This window comes from Anomaloglossus baeobatrachus, chromosome 3 (genome assembly GCF_048569485.1).
Source record: "Anomaloglossus baeobatrachus isolate aAnoBae1 chromosome 3, aAnoBae1.hap1, whole genome shotgun sequence".
NCBI classification, from domain to species: Eukaryota; Metazoa; Chordata; class Amphibia; order Anura; family Aromobatidae; genus Anomaloglossus; species Anomaloglossus baeobatrachus.
The window spans coordinates 342,084,280-342,109,759 of record NC_134355.1 but is presented as its reverse complement, the minus strand read 5'-3'; the positions used below and the strand labels follow the sequence as shown (position 1 = coordinate 342,109,759).

Below are 25,480 nucleotides of genomic sequence, written 5' to 3'. Positions count from 1 at the left end.
CCTCATTTTTCTTTTTTTTACCTTTTTTTATGTCTAAGTTTGGGATGCGTCTTATATTCCGGTGCGTCTTATAAAGCGAAAAATACGGTGTGTGTGTATATTATATATATATATATAAAGCTGAGTGGAGGATACCGGGCACCGATGATCCCTGTATGGCTAACAAAGCTGTGCTTTCAGGCAGGTGGAGACCTGGGTGCGTGTCCCACAGCAAAGGCGATACAAGATCCACAATGAAGAGATGAAAGGTCGCACTCCAAAGGTCGAATAAAATATTTTTCTTTTTATTCCACGATCACATCAGGGGTACAGGTAGTGAGGGAGGATGAGGGTGTGCCACGTCGGACGACGGCAGCCGTTTCGCAAGTAACCTTGCTTCTACGGGTCCAGTGCATGCAAAGGTGCTGCATCCACCCTTAAATAACAGGTGAATTGGGTGCAGCATCCTTGCGTGAATGAAGTGCAAATTAAAAACATATACCAGCTGCACATGTATCAAATTCACATAGAAACTTATTACATATCAATTCCAAAATGGATTATAAATAATCGTAACATACATGGGTATAGTTAGAGTAAAAAATTAAATATAGTGTTCATTATAGTTTAACCAAAGACATCTCAAAAAACACTATAAAAAACAGGCTTATAGGAAAAAAACAGCATTATAGGAACACTGACAAATCATTTTTGTCGTTCAGGCCAAGAGGACCGAGAGCATTTAAGTCTATAATCAATCTTGATTCCTTTCTAAGTAAAGAACGGTGCATATCACCTCCAGTGGGACAGGGATTAATTTTTATTACGCCTGCAAATTTTAAAAGGCGTGGATTACCACTATGATGTTCCTGCATATGGGCAATTAAACGTGGAGAACCTATCCCGGAGGTTATAGACTTAAAATGCTCCCTAAATCGAACATATAAAGGCCGAATTGTTTTACCTATATAATATTTTTGACAGGGGCAAAAAATAACATATACCAGATAATTAGACTTACATGTGATAAGATCTTTTATTTTAAATAGCTCAGTACCAATTTTTAAAGTGTCTCCTGTACAATGATATTCACAAAAGGGGCAGCCGCCGCACCTATGGTTTCCTTTGATTTTATTTCGGTCTAACCACGTACCCAGTTTGGGTGTAGTAATACGATTATTTATCAGAACATCTCCTATGTTTTTGCATCGCCTATATGAAATCAAAGGACCCTCGTTTGTCATTTCACAGAGATCCTTGTCTTTATTAATTAAATGCCAGTGTTTTTTGAAGCTTGATTTTATTGCATCGTACATAGAATTAAATTTAAAATTAAAAACGCATCTATTTGAACTTTCGATTTTTGTTTTTTTCGAAATGGCATTTACATTTTTATTCTTATTTCCACTTTTATTTTTGTATTCTTTATTCTTATTTTTATCATTTGGATCATAATTTAAGGATTTTTCGAAGGCAGAATTGATGACTGATATGGGATATCCTCGTTCTAATAGACGTTTTTTCAAGTCTGATGCTTGATGCAGAAAGGTTTCAGAATTATTGTGTACTCTTTTTAGCCGCAAAAATTGTCCATATGGAAGGGCTCTCTTTGTATGGGAGGGGTGCGCACTATTAAAATGCAGCAGAGTGTTCACTGCAGTTGGTTTTCTATATACTTGTCTGTCAATAATACCATCCGATATACTGAGTGTGACATCTAAAAAATCCAATTTTTGGTCCCCAAAAATATGTGTAAAGTACATGTTGTAGGAATTATCATTATTTAGATATGACACAAAATTTTCAAAATCCTGCGCAGAACCGTCCCATACAAACAAGCCATCATCCATGTATCTGGCATATTTTTTTATATGTTTCAGATATGGATTTTTAGGACTATAGATAAAGTCTTCCTCAAATGCTGCCAAAAAGAGATTTGCAAAAGTACATGCGGCGGGGGTACCCATCGCGGTACCCCCGCATTGCAAGTACCACTGATCATCAAATTTAAATGCATTATGATGCAAAATAAAGCTTAAGGCTTCTGTGATGAAGTCTACTAAGATTGGATTCTGGTCAAAATTCAGTAAGACTCTCTTAATGGTCTGTACACCCTGATCCTGTGGGATACGGGTGTACAGACTCTCAATATCCAAAGCGGCAAGAGAGAAACCTTTCTGCCATTGAAAATTATCAAGCATTTTAATTAGATCTCCCGTATCTTTTAAGAATGAGGGAATGCGGGTCAATAGTGTTTTTTATAGTGTTTTTTGAGATGTCTTTGGTTAAACTATAATGAACACTATATTTAATTTTTTACTCTAACTATACCCATGTATGTTACGATTATTTATAATCCATTTTGGAATTGATATGTAATAAGTTTCTATGTGAATTTGATACATGTGCAGCTGGTATATGTTTTTAATTTGCACTTCATTCACGCAAGGATGCTGCACCCAATTCACCTGTTATTTAAGGGTGGATGCAGCACCTTTGCATGCACTGGACCCGTAGAAGCAAGGTTACTTGCGAAACGGCTGCCGTCGTCCGACGTGGCACACCCTCATCCTCCCTCACTACCTGTACCCCTGATGTGATCGTGGAATAAAAAGAAAAATATTTTATTCGACCTTTGGAGTGCGACCTTTCATCTCTTCATTGTGGATCATATATATATATATATATATATATATATATATATATATATATATATATATATATATACACATATATATATCTATATATATATATATATATTATATATATATATTACAGACCAGAAGTTTGGACACACCTCATTCAAAGAATTTTCTTTATCCTCATGACTCTGAAGATTGTAGATTCACAGATTCACGTTGAAGGTATCAAAACTACGAATTAACACATGTGGAATGAAATACTTAGAAAAAAGTGTGAAACAACTGAGAATATGTCTTATATTCTAGGTTCTTCAAAGTAGCCACCTTTTGCTTTGATTACTGCTTTGCACACTCTTGGCATTCCCTTGATGAGCTTCAAGAGGTAGTCACCGGAAATGGTTTTCCAACAGTCTTGAAGGAGTTCCCAGAAATGCTTAGCACTTGTTGGCCCTTTTGCCTTCACTCTGTTGTCCAGCTCACCCCAAACCATCTTGATTGGGTTCAGGTCTGGTGACTGTGGAGGCCAGGTCATTTGGCGTAGCACCCCATCACTCCTTCTTAGTCAAATAGCCCTTACACAGCCTGGAGGTGTGTTTGGGGCATTGTCCTGTTGAAAAATAAATGATGGTCCAACTAAATGCAAACCGGATAGAATAGCATGCCGCTGCAAGATGCTGTGGTAGCCATGCTGGTTCAATATGCCTTAAATTTTGAATAAATCCCCAACAGTGTCACCAGCAAAGCACCCTCACACCATCACTCCTCCTACCCCATGCTTCACGGTGGGAAACAGGCATGTAGAGTCCATCCGTGCACCTTTTCTGCGTCGCACAAAGACATGGTGGTTGGATCTAAAGATCTCAAATTTGGACTCCTCAGACCAAAGCACAGATTTCCACTGGTCTAATGTCCATTCCTTGAGTTCTTTAGCCTAAACAAGTCTCTTCTGCTTGTTTCCTGTCCTTAGCAGTGGTTTCCTAGTAGCTATTTTACCATGAAGGCCTGCTGCACAAAGTCTCCTCTTAACAGTTGTTCTAGAGATGTGTCTGCTGCTAGAACTCTGTGTGGCATTGACCTGGTCTCTAATCTGAGCTGCTGTTAACCTGCGATTTCTGAGGCTGGTGACTTGGATAAACTTATCCTCCGCAGCAGAGGTGACTCTCGGTCTTCCTTTCCTGGGGCGGTCCTCATGTGAGCCAGTTTCTTTGTAGCGTTTGATGGTTTTTGCCACTGCACTTGGGGACAATTTCAAAGTTTTCCCAATATTTCGGACTGTCTGACTTCATTTCTTAAAGTAATGATAGACACTCGTTTTTCTTTACTTAGAATTTATATTATGGCAAGAACACAGCAGCTAAGAGTCTATTCAGTAGGACTATTAGCTGTGTATGCACCAGACTTCTGCACAACATAACTGATGGTCCCAACCCCATTTATAAGGCAAGAAATCCCACTTATTAAACCTGACAGGGCACACTTGTGAAGTGAAAACCATTTCCGTTGACTACCTTTTGAAGCTCATCAAGAGAATGCCAAGAGTGTGCAAAGCAGTAATCAAAGCAAAAGGTGGCTACTTTGAAGAACCTAGAATATAAGACATAATTTCAGTTGTTTCACACTTTTTTGTTAAGTATTTCATTCCACATGTGTTAATTCATAGTTTTGATGCCTTCGATGTGAATCTACAATTTTCAGTCATGGAGATAAAGAAAAAACTCTTTCAATGAGAAGGTGTGTCCAAACCTTTGGTCTGTACTAATTACATATATATATATATATATATATATATATATATATTATACACACATACACACATTTATTTTACCTTACTTTACACTATAGTTTGAAGTCCCTTGAACCTACAATTATTTAATGAGTTGTTCTTAGTATTGCTGTATATAATGGAAACCATGGTATAACAGGGAAAACAAATTGCGATTACCCCTTCCCCTACCCCTTTCCAAGTTGAAATAAAAAACATTTGTTTAGCCACATCTACAAATGTCCAATACATCAAAATATCAAATTATTTGTAAACCCTTGTTTCCGGATAAGTAGCCAGTGTAAACAGGCTGCTAAAAATCAGGCTTAAAACTCATTGTTCTCGGAAGCACATTATTCTTTACTAACAGGATATGTGCTGCCCTGAATAATCCAAAAAGTTAGACCTTCAGTAGTGTTCAAAATAATAGCAGTCCAAAATGAGTAACTAGATTATCATTGTTTATCATTGTGGTATAAATTATATTGCCACATGTCAAAATTTACCAGTTGATGTAGTAGATTCTTAGAAAACCCCCAGACTCGGCATTCATGATCTGCAGATTTTTGAGTCTGTGTATTTGAAAAATTGAAAGGGGGGTGTTCAAAATAATAGCAGTGTGGAGATACATTAGTGAGGTCAATCATTCTGTGAAGAAACAGGCGTAAATCAGGTGGCCCTTACTTAAGGGTGAAGCCAGCACATCTTCTACGTGTATTTCTCCTTGAAAAAATGAGAAATTTGAGTTGTTCGAGACATTGTTTAGAAGAACAGCGTACTTAAAATTAAAAAGTTGATTGGGGACGGTAAATCTGATAAAGAAGTGCAGACAACGATCGGCTATTCAGCTAAAATGATCTCCAATGCTTTAAAATGGAAAGCAAAAACAGAGACGTGAAAGAAAATGAAAGATGACCATTTGAATGGACAGAAGAATAGCCAGAATGGCAAAAGCTCAGCCAATGATCAGCTCCAGGATCATCAAAGACATCTCAAGTTACCTGTGAGTACTTTGACAGTTAGAAGACGCCTGTGTGAAGATAGTCTATTTGCAAAAAGTTCCCGCAAAGTCCCAATGTTAGAAAAAAAAGACATATACTGAAATGGCTACAATTTGCCAAAGAAGACATCAACTGGCCTAACGAGAAATGGAGAAACATTTTGTGGACAGATGAAAGTAAAATTGTTCTTTTTGGGTCCAAGGGCCGCAGACAGTTCGTCAGACGATCCCCAAACTCTGAATTCAAGCCTCAATACACTCTGAAGACAGTGAGGCATGGTGTTGCAAGCATCATGATATGGACACGTTTCTCTAAAGGCTGCTTTACACGCAGCGACATCGCCACCCCCGTCGTTTGTGCATCACGGGCAAATTGCTGCCCGTGGCGCACAATATCGCTAGGACGCGTAACACATACTTACCTTCCTAGTGACGTCGCTGTGGGTGGCGAAGAACCTCTTTTTTAAGGGGGAGGTTTGTGCGCTGTCACAGCGACGTCACACAGCGGCCCGCCAATAGAAGCGGAGGGGCTGAGACCAACCGCATTAACAACATGCCCACCTCGTTGCTGGAGGACGCAGGAACGCTGCTGTTAGTCGTTCCCGGGGTGTCACACATAGCGATGTGTGCTGCCTCAGGAACGGCGAAAAACCTGCGTCCAGCACTAGCAACGATTTTTTGAAAATGAACGACGTGTCAACGATCAATGATTAGGTGAGTATTTTTGATCGTTAACACTCGCTCATAGGTGTCACACGCAACAACGTCGCCGGATGTGCATCACGAATTCCGTGACCCCGACGACATATCGTTAGAGATATCGTTGCGTGTAAAGCCCCATTTACTATGGTACCGGGCCTATTTACCGCATACCAGGGATCATGGACCAGTTTGCATATACGAAAATACTTGACGAGGTCATGTTGCCTTACGCTGAAGAGGAAATGCCCTTGAAATGGGTGTTTCAACAAGACAATGACCCTAAACACACCAATAAACAAACAAAATCTTTGTTCCAGTCCAACAAAATTGAGGATATGGAGTGGCCAGCCCAATCCCTGGACCTTAGTCGAATAGAACACTTGTGGGGTGACATAAAAAATGCCATTTCTGAGCAACGCCAACAAATGCAGATAAATTGTGGGATGTAGTGAAAGCATCCTGGCCTGCAATAACAAGTGATAGGAGCCAGAAGTTGGTTGATTCTATGCAACAGAGATGTGAAACAGTTCTAAAAAACTGTGGTTATACAACTAGATATTAGGTTAGTGATTCACAGGAATGCTAAATCCTATATAAAAAGAGGATAGATTGTGGGTATGTAAAAGACAAATGCAGACACTGCTATTTTTTTGGAACAGCCTAATGTTCATTTTTTTATCTTTTCTGTAAAGTAGTTAAAAAATTATATACATTTTTCTGCATGTTGTGATTTAGAAAACCATGTGTAATGTTCCGAATGGATGGAAATAAAAGCCATTATAAAGATTTTGGGTTTAACTCATGTTTTTGAACACACTGCTATTATTTTGAACACAACTGTAAGTAACAATATTATGACACCTCGTAATTCAGATACGGCAACTCAGCTTCTACCCAATGCTGCTACAAACACAAAAAAAAAATCGAGGCGGTTCCATGATACGTTTCCTTTAAATGCTTCTTTTATCAAATATCAAAACTAGAAATACATGTACATTCATCTTTCTTATCACTTCAACAAAAAGACTATTACCATAACCAATCTCAGTACAGTAAGTTCATAAAGTAGAGTTCAGTTCAAAAGATATGCTGCAGTAGGGGTGCAACGTCCAACCCTATGGTAACATTTTGGAGGTCCTCCCTTCCTTCACTGGAGTTTTCCATGTCAGCTTTGTGGACTTATTCCATAGAGGTATGATTAGTGATAGTCCTTTGCTGAAGTTATAAGAAAGGTGAATGTATACCTCTATTTCTGATATTTAATAAAAAAAAAAGCATTGAAAACAAAAAATACTGTGATACCGCCTTCATATGCTTGTAACAGTGAAAAATGATAGCTTATGCACACAAAACAAATCAAAAGAACAGAGAGAAGGGGCCCCTGATAAAGAACAATAAATGGTTCCTTTACAGTCTAGTAGTAGTTGCGTTGGAGGGAGTAGTAGGTCCCTGTGCGGCTGCATTGGTAGGTTTGCCCTCACCTACTACAGATTGTTCTTTGTGCATAAGGCCGGTTTCACATTTGCGTTGTTTTGCTGGAAACGGAATCCAGCACAGATGCAGTACAGTTCATTTATTTACAGTGGAAGCGCGACACCATGCAGTTGTGTGCTTCATACACAACCGCATGTGTCCACATGGTGTTGCGCTTCCACTGTAAATAAATGAACTGTACTGCATCTGTGCTGGATTCCGTTTCCATCAAAACGACGCAAATGTGAAACCGGCCTAAACAATGCAGTCTGCCTGTCTAAATAAGTTAGATGACTACCAAACAGCAAGTCAGATAGTATGAACCTGGACTTACAGCTTTGATTTTTAAGTTAAGTGCCACAAATAAAATTCCTTATAAAACCCATCTTTGTGGACCTCAGATGGGTGATGGAAACGGTGTAGTAAGGCGAATGCAGCTCGGCAAAGACAAAAACCGCGTCCAAACATATATGCAGTAGAGATCCACAAAAAACAGAGGACTGAGGACCAGTACTTGCTGTTTCAACCATTCACTCCCTAACCCCAACTCCATATGATTAACTGAAAACATATGGACATGTAAAATACACAAGCTCCATGTAACTGTCAGCATTAAGACCACATGGAGATCTAATTAACGGTTTAAGCCAGATATTAATGAAGGAGAAGAATGCGCTAATTCTTCTGGCTGAAGGTAAAAAGTAATTGAAATCACATCTAAAAGGCTTAAAACAGATTAAGAAGTTGATCAGCAGGAAGTGCCGCGATAAACTGAGAAACAAACCCTGCCAAGAGAAGACATGCTTAGACACTCTTCATCCGAGCGCCACATTGGAACAAAAAAAACTTCACTTCTCCAGCTATCTTGCTTCACTGCAAATATAAAAAGATCATCAGCTCAAACAAATGATATTTTAAGAAAAAAAAAAAAAAGAGAGAGAGACGGCAATTTCATGGGGAAATGAGATGGCTATTTTATGCGTGCTGGAAATTAAAGCTTCATTATGCTAGAAAGAATCGGAGATGGAGAGAAAAAAAAAATGTCTCCGAATATAGATTCCAAAAGTTTTAGCGCCCTAATCCTGGTTTTATAAGAGATTTCCCTTCAGATGAACACATTTAGATGTGGGTAAGCAGAAGGTCAGCTGAAAGTCATGCTTTATTGAAGAACAAGCACTGAAGGCCTGAATCGGATTAGCATTTGAAGTACCATAGCGGTCTTTGTGCAGAGAGAACATTGCACTGATAAAAAAAAATCATATAATACAGTATCCACTCCATAGAGAATTTAGCAGCTTTATGCCGTCACCATTTTTCACCAAGTGTTCCATGGCAGAAATATTCTATACATCATTTAAATGAAACGCGCTACAAGAGCAAAGTCCCTTCTACAAATATCACAATGACAATGTCATTATACTCCATCAGACGGAAATAATTAGGAAACGTTCTAAAGGGCACAGATTCTCCGGACTGATACCGGCTAACAAAACGGAGTTATTTTCTTCGTGCATAATATGAGATCAGGATGTATTCCATTTTCCAGTGATATTAATACCCTAATGGCATAAGCGCAGTCACACTTTAAATAATCATACCCCTCAGCATGGAGCAAATTTCATGAAAGCTAGTACACCGGGATTTATTTGTGAAAGTGGGAAATGGTGTTGTTTGGTGCTGCGGAGAGCCTCCATTTATTAACAGTGCGCCTTTTCTTGAGCGCTGTTTAGCAATTTTATACCTGTAAGGGAATAAAACATGCACGGACCATTGCATTATGAGACGGGGAGTCGGAAACCTTTCTCCCATAAAGTACAAAATAGATTCCATTTCCTAGAAGGTAATTTTGCATGCTGCCACCGCACCATAAAAAATGTAAAAGCTCTTCACTCAATTGAGTATAATGAAATTTACCAAATAGCACAAAATGAAATAGTAAGGTTGTTCTGGTGAAATGTCTTCTGTCTGCTTACGGGTGTGATTTGTTTCATAAATATACAAGCCATAAAAGTTGGCAGTAAACTACAGTTTGTTCATTTTTAATAAACAGATATTTGGAGCTAGAACAATGGACCTGGCTGCATCCATTCCCACGTAAAACGGCAGAAACTCCGACTCTTATTACATGGGAAATATATTGCTGTGCTCTGATAAATGTGTTCGGTGGCATTTTTTTTTCTCTTCTTCAACCTGAAAATGAATGCCTCAGCAAAGAGAGTTATGAAACAAGCACAGCAAGGACGAAAGCCGAATTTTTAAATTAGTCCCATTGTGTCGATGTATTGTAACCTTTAGTCTAGGAGATTACATGGCACCCTGAGATTTCTGACACAACACAACATGTACAAAGACAAGCTAATTCAACAGAAAAGCACAGAAATAAAGGTACTTTAAAGACAAGATTTTAGGACAATGCATGTAACAGACTGTACTAACGCACATGCTTAACAAAGTCAACAATGTAGGCCCTTTATGTTTTAAACCTGAAAAAAAGACTGAATCACTTTAGAATCTATTGTTATCAGAGTAGGAACAATTATAGTAACATGAGCCAAATGTAATACACCGTGGCTTACAAAGTGGGGAAAAGTGATACTACAAACTGAGAATTATGCAAAAGTGTGCAAAAAATGCTGCAAAGTAAGAATGTTTGCAAAGATGAAATAATTTATTAACAATTTACAAAACGCAAGGTGAATGAACATACGAGAAGGAAAAATCAAGTCAACGTTTGGTGTGACCACTCTGTTTTCCATCAAAACAGCATCAGTTCCGTTAGGTACTCTTGCCACACAGTTTTTGGCAAAACTCATCAACATGTTACGATTTCGCATACGATATCGTATGCAATCGTAAACGCCCCCATCGTATGTGCGGCACGTTCAATTTGTTGAATGTGCCGCACAAACGATTAACCCCCGTCACACGTACTTACCCGTCCATACGACTTCGATGTGGGCGGCGAACGTCCACTTCCTGGAGTGGGAGGGACGTTCGGCGTCCCATCGACGTCACACGGCTGCCAGCCAATAGAAGAGGAGGGGCGGAGATGAGCGGGATGTAAACATCCTGCCCACCTCCTTCCTTCCGCATTGTCGGCGGGAGCCGCGGACGGAGGTAAGCTGTCGTTCAATGTTCCCGGGGTGTCTCACACTGCGATGTGTGCTGCCTCAGGAACATTGCACAACTGCACATTCAATTTATGAGAAATGAATGACATGCATGCGATGAACGGATTGTCGTTCAATCGCAATCGCACGTCGCCATCACACTCTACAATGTACCTTACGATGCCGGATGTGCTTCACTTACGACGTGACCCCGCCGACACATCGTAAGATATATTGTAGCTTGTAAAGCGGGCTTTAGTCTGCTTGTTTTCAGCAAACTGATTGCAGGCTTTCTTGTGAATCTTCTTTAGAAGGGGCTTCCTTCTGGGAAGACAGCCAAGCAGACCAATTTGATGCAGCATGCAATGTATGGTCTGAGCTCTGACAGAATAACCCCAAACCCTTTAGCCTCTGCAGCAATGCTTGCAACACTCATACATCTATTTTGAAAAGACAACCTCTGGACGCGACATTGAGAAAGTTCACTCAACTTCTTTAGATGACCATAGCAGTGCCTTTTCTGAGTGGAACCTATCATGTTAAACCACTGTAAGGGTTGACAACTGTGCTGCAGCTTAGTTTCAGGGTGTTAGCAAACTTATAATAGTGTAGACCATCTTTATGTAGCACACAGGTCCCCAACCTTTCTGACCATGAGAGCCACATTCAGCTTTGAAAGAGGGTCACGAGCCACATTCAGCTCCCGCCTTCTCACAGTAGTGACACCCAGAGACCCCATTACCAGTATAATGACAGCCAAAGCTGTCAAACAGAAATCACACTGAGGCAGTATACCAAGATCCAGGAGTTCCTATCTTACCCTATTTAGATCTGCTCTTCTGTGTAGGGCTACTCACAAACGTCACCATATGGAGACCTGCTCTTCAAAGCTGTTTGCTAGATCTTGTACTTATGCACCAAGCTGTAAGACAGCCGTGAGCCACATATCACAGGTCCGTGACCCACAAGTGGCTCCCAAGGTACAGGTTGGGGACCCCTCATATAGCGCAACAATTCTTTTTTCAGATCATGTCTCTGCACGCATAAATTGTGGTTCGGGAATTCAAGCCACAAGTCAATTTACACTGCGTAGAAAAGTAGCATAGTGGGCATAGGATTTCTATAAATCTCATCCACTGTGCTTGTAGTGTACTATTCAGCATTTTGGATGCAGCAAAAATGCGCAGCATCCAAAATTCTGCTAACACTAATGGTGGGCATGTAACCTTATGTCACCACCCATAATACATTTAGCAGTAATTACTCCACTACACTATGAATGACAGCCTGCTCTATATGTGTGGAGAGTGAGCGGTCCATTAAAATGCTTTGGAGGGAGTGATTACAGTGTGTCACTGAATAGTGATAAAACTTTATTTTCACTCTGTACCCCTGTTAACCCTGTATTTGCAAGTAAATAGTGTTTCTGGATGTAACATGATCCTTGTAATACTAAAAAATTCCAGTCCAAGACAATGCTGTCACTGTTCATAGGTATGTTACCATTTCCCAAATTGTGTTTTCTTAAAGTTGATCTATATTTAAGTATTGCCCAACTGACTTATTGTTATACTTCCTGTAGCAAACATAACCCCTTAAAGGTGTATCCCAATCTTAGGTGTTTGTGGCATACTAATGTGACAATTCAAAAATTCTTTGATGAATGTGGGACTTCCTCCTGGCCTCATACCCGCCATTCACAAACCATTTTGTATCTGATGATGCGGAAAATAAATTACAAGGTGGTCTTGAAGGGCCATAGAATTAAACTATGGAAAATCTGGAAACAGATGAGCCCAGCTATTATCTTGTAAGCCCCGTCTTAGGAGATAGCCGGATCCTTTCTGGCCCTATATCTAGAGTGTGAGAACAGCTACTGTATGCTTGGATGATCTGCATGTTCTAACCTCTGCCAAAAGTAAAGGGTGCTTTACATGCTGCGACATCGCTACCGATATATCGTCGGGGTCACATCGTTAGTGACGCACATCCGGCGCCGATAGCGACATCGCAGCGTGTGACACCAAGGAGCGACGATCAACTAATGCAAAATCGTTCAAAAACGGTGATCGTTGGCATGTCGCTCCTTTCCTTAATATCGCTGCTGCCACAGGTACGACGTTGTTCCTGTGGCATCACACATCGCTATGTGTGACACCGCAGGAACGACTACCATCTCCTTACCTGCGTCCACTGGCAATTCGGAAGGAAGGAGGTGGGCGGGATATTACGTCCCGCTCATCTCCGCCCCTCCGCTTCTATTGGCCGGCCGCTTAGTGACGCCGCAGTGACTTCGCTATGACGCCGAACGCACCTCCCCCTTGTGGGAGGGATTGTTCGGCGGTCACAGCGACGTCGCTGATAAGATATGTGCGTGTGACGCTGCCGTAGTGATAATGTTCGCTATGGCTGCGATCACCAAATGTCGCATGTACGACGGGGGCGGGGGCTATCGCACTCGACATCGCTAGCAATTGCTAGCGATGTTGCAGCGTGTAAAGCACCCTTAACATTTTAACACAGACTAAATTACAAAAAGTAAGTATATATAACCATATACAACAACTAAAAATTCTTCAAAAGCATCTAATAAAATGGTCACTGACATCGTTTGTTCAATGTCATCTATGTAGACAAGCAGATTACTACACAAACAGAAGAAGCCAAATAGCTGAAGATATGCATAAATTTGAAGGAGTTTCTCAAAATCTTATCAAAGATTTAGGAAACAATTATAAAACAAAAAAATCCTACTAGAAGATAAAGCACTTTGTAACATTAAGAAATACAAGAGTCTCATTGCTTACTTTGTGAAGCTCATCACCCAAGGCATCAATGTTATTGCTGTTTATTGAGATGTTTTATTATATCTGGCTCTTGAAAATGAGATCTCCTGCCAATATAACAGCTCTATCCAAGATGTTTGTACATGTCAGCAGGCTAAGCAGAAAATTTCAGAGCTCTCGGAAATGTAAATGCACGTGGGTTTTACTTGCCTTGCAGAGAGAACTAAGTTTTTAATATATAGCTGTTTACAGACATCCTCGATATTTTGGAGTTATTTTTGCTTTGTTTTACCTAAGCTGCCTAGTTTTAATTATAATTTATACAGGAATGTCAGAAAGTGTTGGCACCCTTGAAATTGTTCCAGAAAATGAAGTATTTCTCCCAGAAAATTATTCCAATTACATGTTTTGTTAGACACGTTTATTTTATTTCTGTGTTGTATTGCAAAAACACAAAACGATAACAGAGAAAAAATGAAAATTATACATAATTTTACACAAAACTCCAAAAGTGTGCTAAAGAAAACTGTTGGAATCGTTCCAGAATTGTGGGTAAACAACTTTGTTTCAAGCATATGAAGCTCGTTCAAACTCACTAATGGCAAGTAACATGTGTGGCCAATATTAAAATCTCACCTGAACTAGATGAAAAGGGGAGAAGTTAATTCAGTCTTTGCATTGTGTGCCATACTAAGGACGGAGAACAGAAAGAAGAGAAAAGAACTGTCTGAGGACTTGAGAACCCAAATTGTTGAAAAATATCAACAATTTCAAGGTTATAAGTCTATCTCCAGAGATCTTGATGTTCATTTGTCCAGAGAGCGCAAAATAATCAAGACGTTAACAACCCATGGCACTTCCTAGACAAGGACGGCAGAGAAAAAGTGATAAGTCAGCTAAAATCCTTCCGGGAAAGCATCCTGTGGGCAGCTGAAACCAAGATAGAGGTTTTTGGTAAAGCACATTATTCTACTGTTTACAAAAACGGAATGAAGCCTACAAAGAAAAGAACACAGTACCTACAGTCAAATACGGTGGAGTGCCTTAACTGTGTGCAAGACATGAAATCTGAAGATTACAAAAGGATTTTGAGTTGCAATGCAGTGCCCAGTGTTAGAAAGCTGAGTTTGAGACCTAGGTCACTGGTCTTCCAGCAGGACAATGACCCCCAAACATAGTTCAGTAAGCACTCAGAAATGGATGAAAGCAAAGCGTTAGAAAGTTTTAAAGTGGCCACCAAAGAGTCCGGATCTAAATCCCATTGAACACCTGTGAAGAGATCTTAAAATTGCTGTTGGAAAAAGGCATCCTTCAAATATAAGACACCTCGAGCACTTTGCAAAAGAAGAGTGATCCAAAATGCCAGTTGAGAGGTCTAAGAAGCTTGTTGCTGGATATAGGAAGCGATTGATTGCAGTTATTTATTCTAAAGAATGTGCAACCAAATATTAAGTGGAGGGTACCAACAATTTTGTCCGGCCCATTTTTGTGACTATGTGAAATTATGTCCAATTTGCCTTTTCTTCTCTCTTTTTTGTGCTGTTCCGATGCACACAAAGGCTATAAACATGTGTATAACAAAACGTGTAATTGGAATAATTTTCTGGAAAGTATACATCTTTTTCTTGAACAATTTCAAGGGTGCCAACCAATACTTTCGGCCATGACTGTATATAAAGAGAAACAATTACACTGCCCCTCCCAAAATCTGTACTTGCAATATCATCAAACGGGATATAATGATTTAATCTAAATATTGCTAGAAGTATAACATTTTTATAAGGGAAACATTCTACATTCTAGCATGTTAAATTAGTAGTCCAGGCCGGTATATCTAAAATGTCATTACAGTGATATCTACTAGTCGGTGTCAATTTGGTGTCACCTCAGAGGTCGCACCCTTTTTGTATGCAGGCGTAGCAGAATATTGAGATGAATGTAGTCTATACGGTTTTGCACTTTCTAATTGTGGACAGTCATTTGGAAGCCTGTATTGCATTGTCAATAGAAAAGAATTGCATTTACTGAAAGATTAGCACACATCACGTACCAATAGTGTATGAATACATGGTGACATATGACCTGTCATGCATCTGAACACCCTTTGCACAAGGTTAAAAAAAAACTTTTAAAGGAAATCTGGCAACAGGTTTTTGTTACTCCACCATAATGTAGCGGCAGAGATTCTGATTCCAGTAATGTATGACTTACTGATTGGCATGCTGTCATTTCAATAAAATCACTATTTTCTCTTCAGCAGATCTATCAGTTCTCTTTTTATAACCCGCCTCCACCACTAATTGACAACTGTCAAGGGAGTGTCAGGGTAACTGAAGCAGGGACCTCAAAACTGTCCTTTAGAATAGGGACCCTGCGCTTTCCCTTATCCGAGAAATAACCTTAATGATAGCTAGGTCTGGAGCGCCAGCGTGACCCTAACTCCTTTCTGAGCCCTGATCTAACACCCTCTCTCCCCCACTCCAGGAGAGGGCCAGGAACGGAGAAGCAAACCCCACAAGTAGCACAAAAAGGGGAGAGATAATACATGTACTGAAAGAAATAAAACATAGGGAAAGAATAAACAAACAACAAGGATATTTTCACACCACACAGGAAAGTACACAACAGATCACCAAGCTGTAGATCACTACGATAAGGACCGGTATCACCGAAACAAAGCGGAGCTATATTCAGTGAAGAGCAACTGGATCCAGTACCTTTTAGGCTATGTGTCCACGTTGCTTTTTACCTGCTTTTTTGCTGCTTTTTCAACTGCAGCGTTTAATGCCAAAATAGCTGTGTTCTGCTTTTCAAGCAAAGTCTATGGCAATTTGGGTTTCTTGTGCCCACTATGCAGTTCAAACTGCAGCCTTTTTCTGGCAGAAATTTGGTCAAAAACTCTGCTTTGCAGTTCAAAACGCAAATGGCAAAAACAATTGACATGTCAATTGTTTTTGCCATTTGGGTTTTGCATTGCAAAGCTGAGTTTTTGTCCAAAGTTCTGCCAGAAAAAGGCAGCAGTTTGAACAGCATATGTGCACAAGAAACCCAAATTCCCATAGACTTTGCTTGAAAAGCAGAACACATCTATTTTGGCATTAAACGCTGCAGTTGAAAAAGCAGTAAAAAAGCAGGTAAAAAGCAGGTAAAAAGCAACGTGGACACATAGCCTTAAAGAGTGAAGGTGGCTGTGAGTGGTCGTTAGTAGCCTGAGCTCCTTGCAGCAGTGCACAAACCAGCAGCAATTAACTCATGCTGGACTGGAGAGCAATGAAGCAAAGCAGCCGACGCTCCTGTCAGGCTGAACAACTAAGACTTGAGGTTTGCTTGTCACACTCTGCGGAGTCAACAGAATCATACACCACCATAACACAAAGTGAATCAAAAGCCGAACACTGTTATACACATTTTATATCTATATATATAATTGCCTTATTCTGTCTGTCTGTCTGTCTGTCTGTCTGTCTATCTGTCTGTCTGTCTGTCTGTCATGCTCCGAAATTGTGTCCTTACGGTGACACAAAGCTGATTGGCCGCTGGGCTCGCCATGGCCCCGCCCCCCCACACGGATTGGCCTCTCGCCCCGGCTCTCTGCAGGCCCCGCCCCCTCACGCAATGCACGCTCGCTGTGGCCCAACTGACACGGGGCTCCGATTCCCAGGTGAGTACACACATATCAGATCACACTCACTCTCACACTCACTCTCACACATCACATCCACACACTCACAACATGCTGGGATATCGCTTGCTTCTACACCGGCTCCGTCAGGATCCCGGCAGCGCCAGACATAACCTTGCGATGCTGGGATCTTAACGGAGGCCGTGAAAGCTGGTAACCATTATACACATCGGGTAACTAAGGTCCCTTAGTTACCCGATGTGTATCATAGTTACCAGTGTACACCGGCTCACACTCACACACACATCACATCGCATCCACACATCAAGGTCCTGCAGCTGCAGAACATACATAACATAACAGCACACACACACACACACACACAAATCAGATCACACTCACTCACATACACACATCACATCGCATCCACATACTCACAACATCCTGGGATATCGCTTGCTTCTCGGCGGCGATATTGTGCTGTGAGCTTCCAGGACCTGACGGAGGATCACATGGCCAGAAGCATGTGATATCCCCGGATGTTGTGAGTATCAGCGCGTATGTGCAATATCGTCAGTGTCTGTGTGTGTGAGTGTATGCGATCGGGTGTGTGTGAGTGTATGCGATCGGGTGTGTGTGTGAGTGTATGCGATCGGGTGTGTGTGTGAGTGTATGCGATCGGGTGTGTGTGTGAGTGTATGCGATCGGGTGTGTGTGTGAGTGTATGCGATCGGGTGTGTGTGTGAGTGGATGCGATCAGTTGTGTGTGTGAGTGGATGCGATCGGTTGTGTGTGTGAGTGGATGCGATCGGTTGTGTGGGTGAGTGGATGCGATCGGTTGTGTGGGTGAGTGGATGCGATCGGGTGTGGGTGAGTGTCGGCAGAGGAGCACGGCGTGCTGGAGGAGGCTGGGAGCAGAGAGGCTGATCTTGGGGAAGGCTGGGAGGGGGGGGCTGATGCTGAGGGAGGCTGGAAGGAGAGAGGCTGAGCAAACGTGCTCCATCCGCCATACTGCGCACTCCCCATCGTGCTGCATCCCCCATGCTGCGCACTCCCAAACGTGGTCCATCCGCCATGCTGCGCACTCCCAAACGTGGTCCATCCGCCATGCTGCGCACTCCCAAACGTGGTCCATCCGCCATGCTGCGCACTCCCAAACGTGCTCCATCCGCCATGCTGCGCACTCCCAAACGTGCTCCATCCGCCATACTGCGCACTCCCCATCGTGCACCATCCGGCATGCTGCGCACTCCTAAGCGGATGGAGCATGATGGGGGGTGCGCAGCATGGCGGATGGAGCACGTTTGGGAGTGCGCAGCATGGCGGATGGAGCACGTTTGGGAGTGCGCAGCATGGCGGATGGAGCACGTTTGGGAGTGCGCAGCATGGCGGATGGACCACGTTTGGAAGCGCGCAGCATGGCGGATGGAGCACGTTTGGGAGTGCGCAGCATGGCGGATGGAGCACGTTTGGAAGTGCGCAGCATGGCGGATGGAGCACGTTTGGGAGTGCGCAGCATGGCGGATGGAGCACGTTTGGGAGTGCGCAGCATGCCGGATGGTGCACGATGGGGAGTGCGCAGTATGGCGAAAGGAGCACGTTTGGGAGTGCGCAGCATGGCGGATGGAGCACGTTTGGGAGTGCGCAGCATGGCGGATGGACCACGTTTGGGAGTGCGCAGCATGGCGGATGGAGCACGTTTGGGAGTGCGCAGCATGGCGGATGGAGCACGTTTGGAAGTGCGCAGCATGGCGGATGGAGCACGTTTGGGAGTGCGCAGCATGGCGGATGGAGCACGTTTGGGAGTGCGCAGCATGCCGGATGGTGCACGATGGGGAGTGCGCAGTATGGCGGATGGAGCACGTTTGGGAGTGCGCAGCATGGCGGATGGAGCACGTTTGGGAGTGCGCAGCATGGCGGATGGACCACGTTTGGGAGTGCGCAGCATGGCGGATGGAGCACGTTTGGGAGTGCGCAGCATGGCGGATGGAGCACGTTTGGGAGTGCGCAGCATGGCGGGTGGAGCACGTTTGGGAGTGCGCAGCATGGCGGATGGAGCATGATAGGGGGTGCGCAGCATGGCGGATGGAGCACGTTTGGGAGTGCGCAGCATGGCGGATGGAGCACGTTTGGGAGTGTGCAGCATGGCGGATAGAGCACGATGGGGAGTGCACAGTATGGCGGATGGAGCACGTTTGGGAGTGCGCAGTATGGCGGATGGAGCACGTTTCGGAGTGCGCAGCATGGCGGATGGAGCACGTTTGGGAGTGCGCAGCATGGCGGATGGACCACGTTTGGGAGCGCGCAGCATGGCGGATGGAGCACGTTTGGGAGTGCGCAGCATGGCGGATGGAGCACGTTTGGAAGTGCGCAGCATGGCGGATGGAGCACGTTTGGGAGTGCGCAGCATGGCGGATGGAGCACGTTTGGGAGTGCGCAGCATGCCGGATGGTGCACGATGGGGAGTGCGCAGTATGGCGGATGGAGCACGTTTGGGAGTGCGCAGCATGGCGGATGGAGCACGTTTGGGAGTGCGCAGCATGGCGGATGGACCACGTTTGGGAGTGCGCAGCATGGCGGATGGAGCACGTTTGGGAGTGCGCAGCATGGCGGATGGAGCACGTTTGGGAGTGCGCAGCATGGCGGGTGGAGCACGTTTGGGAGTGCGCAGCATGGCGGATGGAGCATGATAGGGGGTGCGCAGCATGGCGGATGGAGCACGTTTGGGAGTGCGCAGCATGGCGGATGGAGCACGTTTGGGAGTGTGCAGCATGGCGGATAGAGCACGATGGGGAGTGCGCAGCATGGCGGATGGAGCACGTTTGGGAGTGCGCAGCATGGGGGATGCAGCACGATGGGGAGTGCGCAGTATGGCGGATGGAGCACGTTTGGGAGTGCGCAGCATGGCGGATGGACCACGTTTGGGAGTGCGCAGCATGGCGGATGGAGCACGTTTGGGAGTGCGCAGCATGGGGGATGCAGCACGATGGGGGGTGCGCAGCATGGGGGATGGAGCACGATGGGAGGTGCACACCTCCCCCCAACACACACACACACGCGCACTGCACAACACACACACACTAGGAATCACAAACAACGCCCTACACAGACACCCACACACACAGACAACGCTGCACACACAAATATACGCACATACTGCACAACACACACATTGCTCAAAACATACCTCCCCCCAAAACACACCACACCCACACAAACCGCACAACACACACACACACACAACGCTACAGACACACAGCGCTCCACAAACAACGCAACACACGCAACACACATACAACACCGCTCTCACCCCCCGCGACACTCAGAACATGTACAGCGCCCTACACAAACACTTGGTAACTACACACAACAACATCTATATATATAACAAAAATCATACATGAACTACACAATACGTAAATTCTAGAATACCCGATGCGTAGAATCGGGCCACCTTCTAGTATATATATATATATATATATATATATATATATATATATACACACACACACATACATTATATATATATATATATATATATATATATATATATATATATATATATATATATATATATATATATAAAAAAAAAACAGGGAAAACCATGTTTAAACCAAGCTTATGTATACCTGTCTCTGTGTGCATTGATCCCATTTTAGCATACCGCTATGTAGCTAATCTTCCCTAAAACACACAACGTAGAAAAATCTGTTGTGAGTTCCATAAATGTCAAGGCTTGCCTCGGTATGATTCTTATCTAAGAGGTTTACCTGAAGTCAGCACATCTCTGCAGTTTAATTAATATAGCTGTGGAAAAAGATTGCCCTTTTTATGGGGGGTGGGAGGGGAGAAAACTTGTACTTCATTCGCACTTTAAGTTTACTTGGGTTGTATATATTTTAATTATTTAAATTCTCCAAGGTGAGGTCACAGATGTCTGTTAATTAATAATAGAAACATTACATTGTGTGCAAAAAAAAAGAAAAAGAAATAAAATGTGTTTTGGGATGAGACCATAGAAACTGCATCTGGTACAATGAGTAGCTACAATTATTTATGCCACAATGAAGAGGAGTAAAATTACCAGTAACACTTTTATTAAAGTAACTTTAGGCTGTTGGTTTTTTTTTACCATTATAATTTTTCACAAGCAGATTGGATGATCGCTCACATTTAATAAAATATTGGAAATCCAATTCCAATAAGTCAAATCAATGGGGTGGTAAAAAGGCATAAAAGGCATAAAGCAAATGTCAAACATATCACCTTAGCTGAACCTACCTGGGTGCGTAAAATTTCACCTTTTGACAACTGCATATCACCAGTCAGCTCTTTCACTGCGATACCCAGTGGCTCAAGACGCTTGCTGAAGTAATTTGTCATCTCGGCTGCCAGGGCCTTCATAGGAGCTACATACACAATCTGTACAAAAAAAAGGACACCAAGTTGATAAATGAGCAAAACTCACAATGTCATTTGTCCCAAAGCAAGCAGTACAAATCACAATTTATTGTGAAATATGATTCGCAGCACTTACAGTGAAAAATCTTAATAGTGATGTATGAAAAGTCGTTATCTTCCCTGGATAAGTGTGCAGCTGTTTAGAGGACAATGGATTTTGTTTATATAGCCTCATCACTTTGAAAATTGGTTCTGCATCAAAGCTAAACACATTTTCATAGCTTTTCACATGGGTAATAAGATTTTCAGGACACAAACACGAATTGCTGTAATAGTAATGAACTAAATTAAGCAGCATTCTTTGTGTGAATTAGGAATGACTAATCTCCTTGAAAAACTTTTTGCGTTCTTTCCTAGTAAGAGACAAAAGAATGACTCTACATGGGATATCCGCTTCCATTTGGAGGAGAATTCCACCAGAAACACAGTAATCGGAGCAGAATGCATTTTATGCCTGATTTAGCCTTGTCCTTGTTTTACATTATGATGATGTGCGGAGAGGATTTACACACCAAGTTACTATAACTGCTTCATTACAATAGGCAATGACATGAATTAAAGCAAACATTATAGTCTCTCCAAACAGGAATATATAAATAAGGAATGGGCTGGAGAGAGCATCTCTATGTGAGAGCCGCTGACAGCTTATCTCTAGAGAATAACAGGATCGACAGTCCGAAATTGGACACTTTAGATCCTTATCTCTCCCAACCACCATATGTTGGGAGACCCATACACATCAGACTGTCATCCGTAATATGGATATTGGTGGGGTTTAGACTACTTCAGCCTAATGTGTATGACTAACGCTGCATAGTCTACATAGGGTAGTCTGAGACCATTCCTCCTGTCAACACTGGTACATCCAAGAGCATGGGAAGTGCTAGACTACCTCTACAGAGTGTACATAGGGTCGTATGAGACCCTCCCTCCTATCAGCACTGGTACATCCAAGACCATGGGAAGTGCTAGACTACCACTACATAGTGTACATAGGAGGAAGCGTCTCAAACTACCCTATCAGCACTGATACATCCAAGAGCATGCGAAGTGCAAGACTACCACTAGAGAGTGTACATAGGGTCGTATGAGATCCTCCCTCCTATCAGCACTGGTACATCCAAGAGCATGGGAAGTGCTAGACTACCGCTACAGAGTATACATAGGGTCATATGAGATGCTTCCATCTATCAGAGTTGGTACATCCAAGAGCATGCAAAGTGCTAAAAGTGCTAGACTACCACTACATAGTGTACATAGGGTTGTATGACACCCTCCCTCCCATCAGCAATGGTACATCCAAGAGCATGGGAAGTGCTAGACTATCGCTAGAGTGTACATAGGGTAGTCTGAGACCCTTCGTCCTGTTATCAGCACTGGTACATTTAAGCAAAGGGGAAGTGTTTGACTACCGCTGCATACTGTACATAGGGTGGTCTGAGACCCTCCCTCCTATCAGCACTTGTACATCCAGGAGCATGGGAAGTGCTAGATTACCGCAACAGATACCACTACAGAGTGTACATAGGGTTGTCTGAGAGCATGTTTCCTGTTTTCAGCACTGGTAGATCTGAGAGAAGAGGAAGTGTTAGAATAACACTGCATAATCTACATAGGGTATTCTGAGACCCTCCTTGCTATCAGTACATCCAAGAGCATGGGAGGTGCTAGACTACCGCTAGAGGGTATACATAGGGTCATCTGAGACCCTCCCTCCTGTCATCAGCACTGGTACATCTGAGTGGAGGGGAAGTGTTAGACTACCACTGCATACTGTACATAGGAGGGAGGGTCTCAGACTACGCTATGAGCACTGGAACATCCAAGAACATGGGAAGTGCTAGCCAACCGCTACAGAGTATACATAGGGTTGTCTGAAACCCTCCGTCCTGTCATCAGCATCAGTACATCTGAGTGAAGGGGAATTGTTAGACTACTACTGCATACTGTACATAGGGTAGTCTGAGAACCACCCTCCTATCGGCACTGGTACATCCGAGAACATGGGAAGTGCTAGCCTACCACTACAGTGTACATAGGGTCATCTGAGACCCGCCCTCCTGTCATCAGTATGTATCATAGTAGAGCACATGAACTGTTAAACTACCACTATATATTGCATATAGGGTATTTTGATATACTTCCTCCTGTTTTCAGCACTTATACATCTGAGAGCAGGGGAAGTGATAGACTAGTCCAGTATACTGTACATAGGGAGGTCTAAAGGCCCCGTTACACGCAACGACATAGCTAACGAGATATTGCTGGGGTCACGGAATTCATGACGCACATCCGGCCTCGTTCGCGACGTCGTTGTGTGTGACACTTACGAGCGACCGCTAACGATCCCAAATACTCACAAAATCGTTGATTGTTGACACGTCGTTCAGATTCCAAATATAGCTGCTCGTTCTGGACGCAGGTTGTTCGTTGTTCCTGAGGCAGCACACATCGCTACGTGTGACACCCCGGAAACAACGAACAACAGCGTTCCTGCGTCCTCCGGCAACAAGGTGGGCGTGTCTTTAATTCGACTGCTCTCCGACCCTCCGCTTCTATTGGTGGCCTGCTGTGTGACATCGCAGTGAGGCCGCACGAACCGCCCCCTTAAAAAAAGAGGTTGTTCGCCGGCCACAGCGATGTCGATAGGAAGGTAAGTTCGTGTGACGCGTACTTGCGATATTGTTCACCACGGGCAGCGATTTGCCCGTGACGCACGGACGACGGGGGTGGGTGCTATCGCTAGCGATGTTGCTGCATGGAAAGCGGCCTTTAGACACTCACTTCTATTAACAGAGCAGTTACATCTGAAAAAAGGGAAGAATATTAATTGCGACACTTTATGTATAGGGTAGTTAGATACTGATAGTCATCAAAGTGAAAGAAGAGAGGCTTAGAAATAGTATTGGTGGCATAAGTCAAAAGGAGGAAACCATGTGCAAGCACTATACATTCCAAAACTTATTTTACATTTTTATGTAGAAATGGAGAGTTTCTGTTTAGCGCTGTATAGCTGTGTTTGATTAAAGGATATTCCACTGAACTTTGTCATGAGAGGACCACACCGCTAGTTCACTGCTGCAGCTCAAATTATAACAGATCTGTCGCCAGATTTCACAATATGAATTGCTAGCATGATTAACTAAATACCTAGCTCCTGATGACACTGGTGTACTTTCTTTGAAAATCCATGTCAGAGAGGTTGTATAAGCCTTTTTGAAAGTTTCACTGTCTAATATTAAAGCAAGCATTTCAGGCATCCAACTGTAGACGGATTCCTACATTGCTCATCTTTTTATTGACATTATATAAACATACTGACATAGATGTTGAAAGTAGAAGTATACCAGCCTCATTAGGTGAAAAAGATGTACTTAAGTCTGTGTTGTGAAATCTGGCAATGTATCTGCTTTAAAGTCACTGTGTCTCATTTCGGAGTGCAGGAGAAATACCATAAGGAGATCTGTCCCTTTCTTGTCAAGACCACTGGAGTCACAGAGCTGAACTAGTAATCCCAATAATATGGCACATTGTAGTAATATAACAAAATAAAACATGTGAAGCCCTCTTTATCCATGCAATGCTAGCAGACACACTCGTGCACTGTAAATACATGTGTTTCTTGTATAGCTATGGCTTACCTTAAAGTCGTCTTTCTTGATGACTCCTTGGTGAATATTTTGCCGAATTACATGCAAAACTGTCAGCATGGCAATGTTGGTTTTGCCGGCTCCAGTTGGTGCGCAGATGAGCATATTTTCATTTGTGTTATAAGCCGTTTCAAAAACTATGGACTGGATACGGTTCAGTCGTTTCACGCCCTTGAAGACCAGCTGTCCAATCTGATAGGGGAGGAAATCCAAAAAAGTTAGAAATAAATGTTACTCCTTCAGAAATTACAAGATACGCAGTTCAGTAGAAATCTAAGGGATGGAGCTGCTGA

The 25,480-nt window shown here is 42.9% G+C and overlaps 1 protein-coding gene across 2 annotated transcripts in view; it reads right to left on the bottom strand.

The window, feature by feature from the left end:
- ASCC3 (activating signal cointegrator 1 complex subunit 3) overlaps positions 1–25,480 on the bottom strand; it is an 812,216-nt gene that overhangs the window by 595,533 nt on the left and 191,203 nt on the right. For both annotated transcript variants that reach the window (XM_075340095.1, XM_075340096.1), the window contains exons 9-10: positions 25,179–25,379; positions 21,358–21,498 (exon numbers count right to left, since the gene is read on the bottom strand). In XM_075340095.1, the coding sequence (XP_075196210.1) occupies positions 21,358–21,498; positions 25,179–25,379 (342 nt within the window). The remainder of the gene's footprint in view (positions 1–21,357; positions 21,499–25,178; positions 25,380–25,480) is intronic.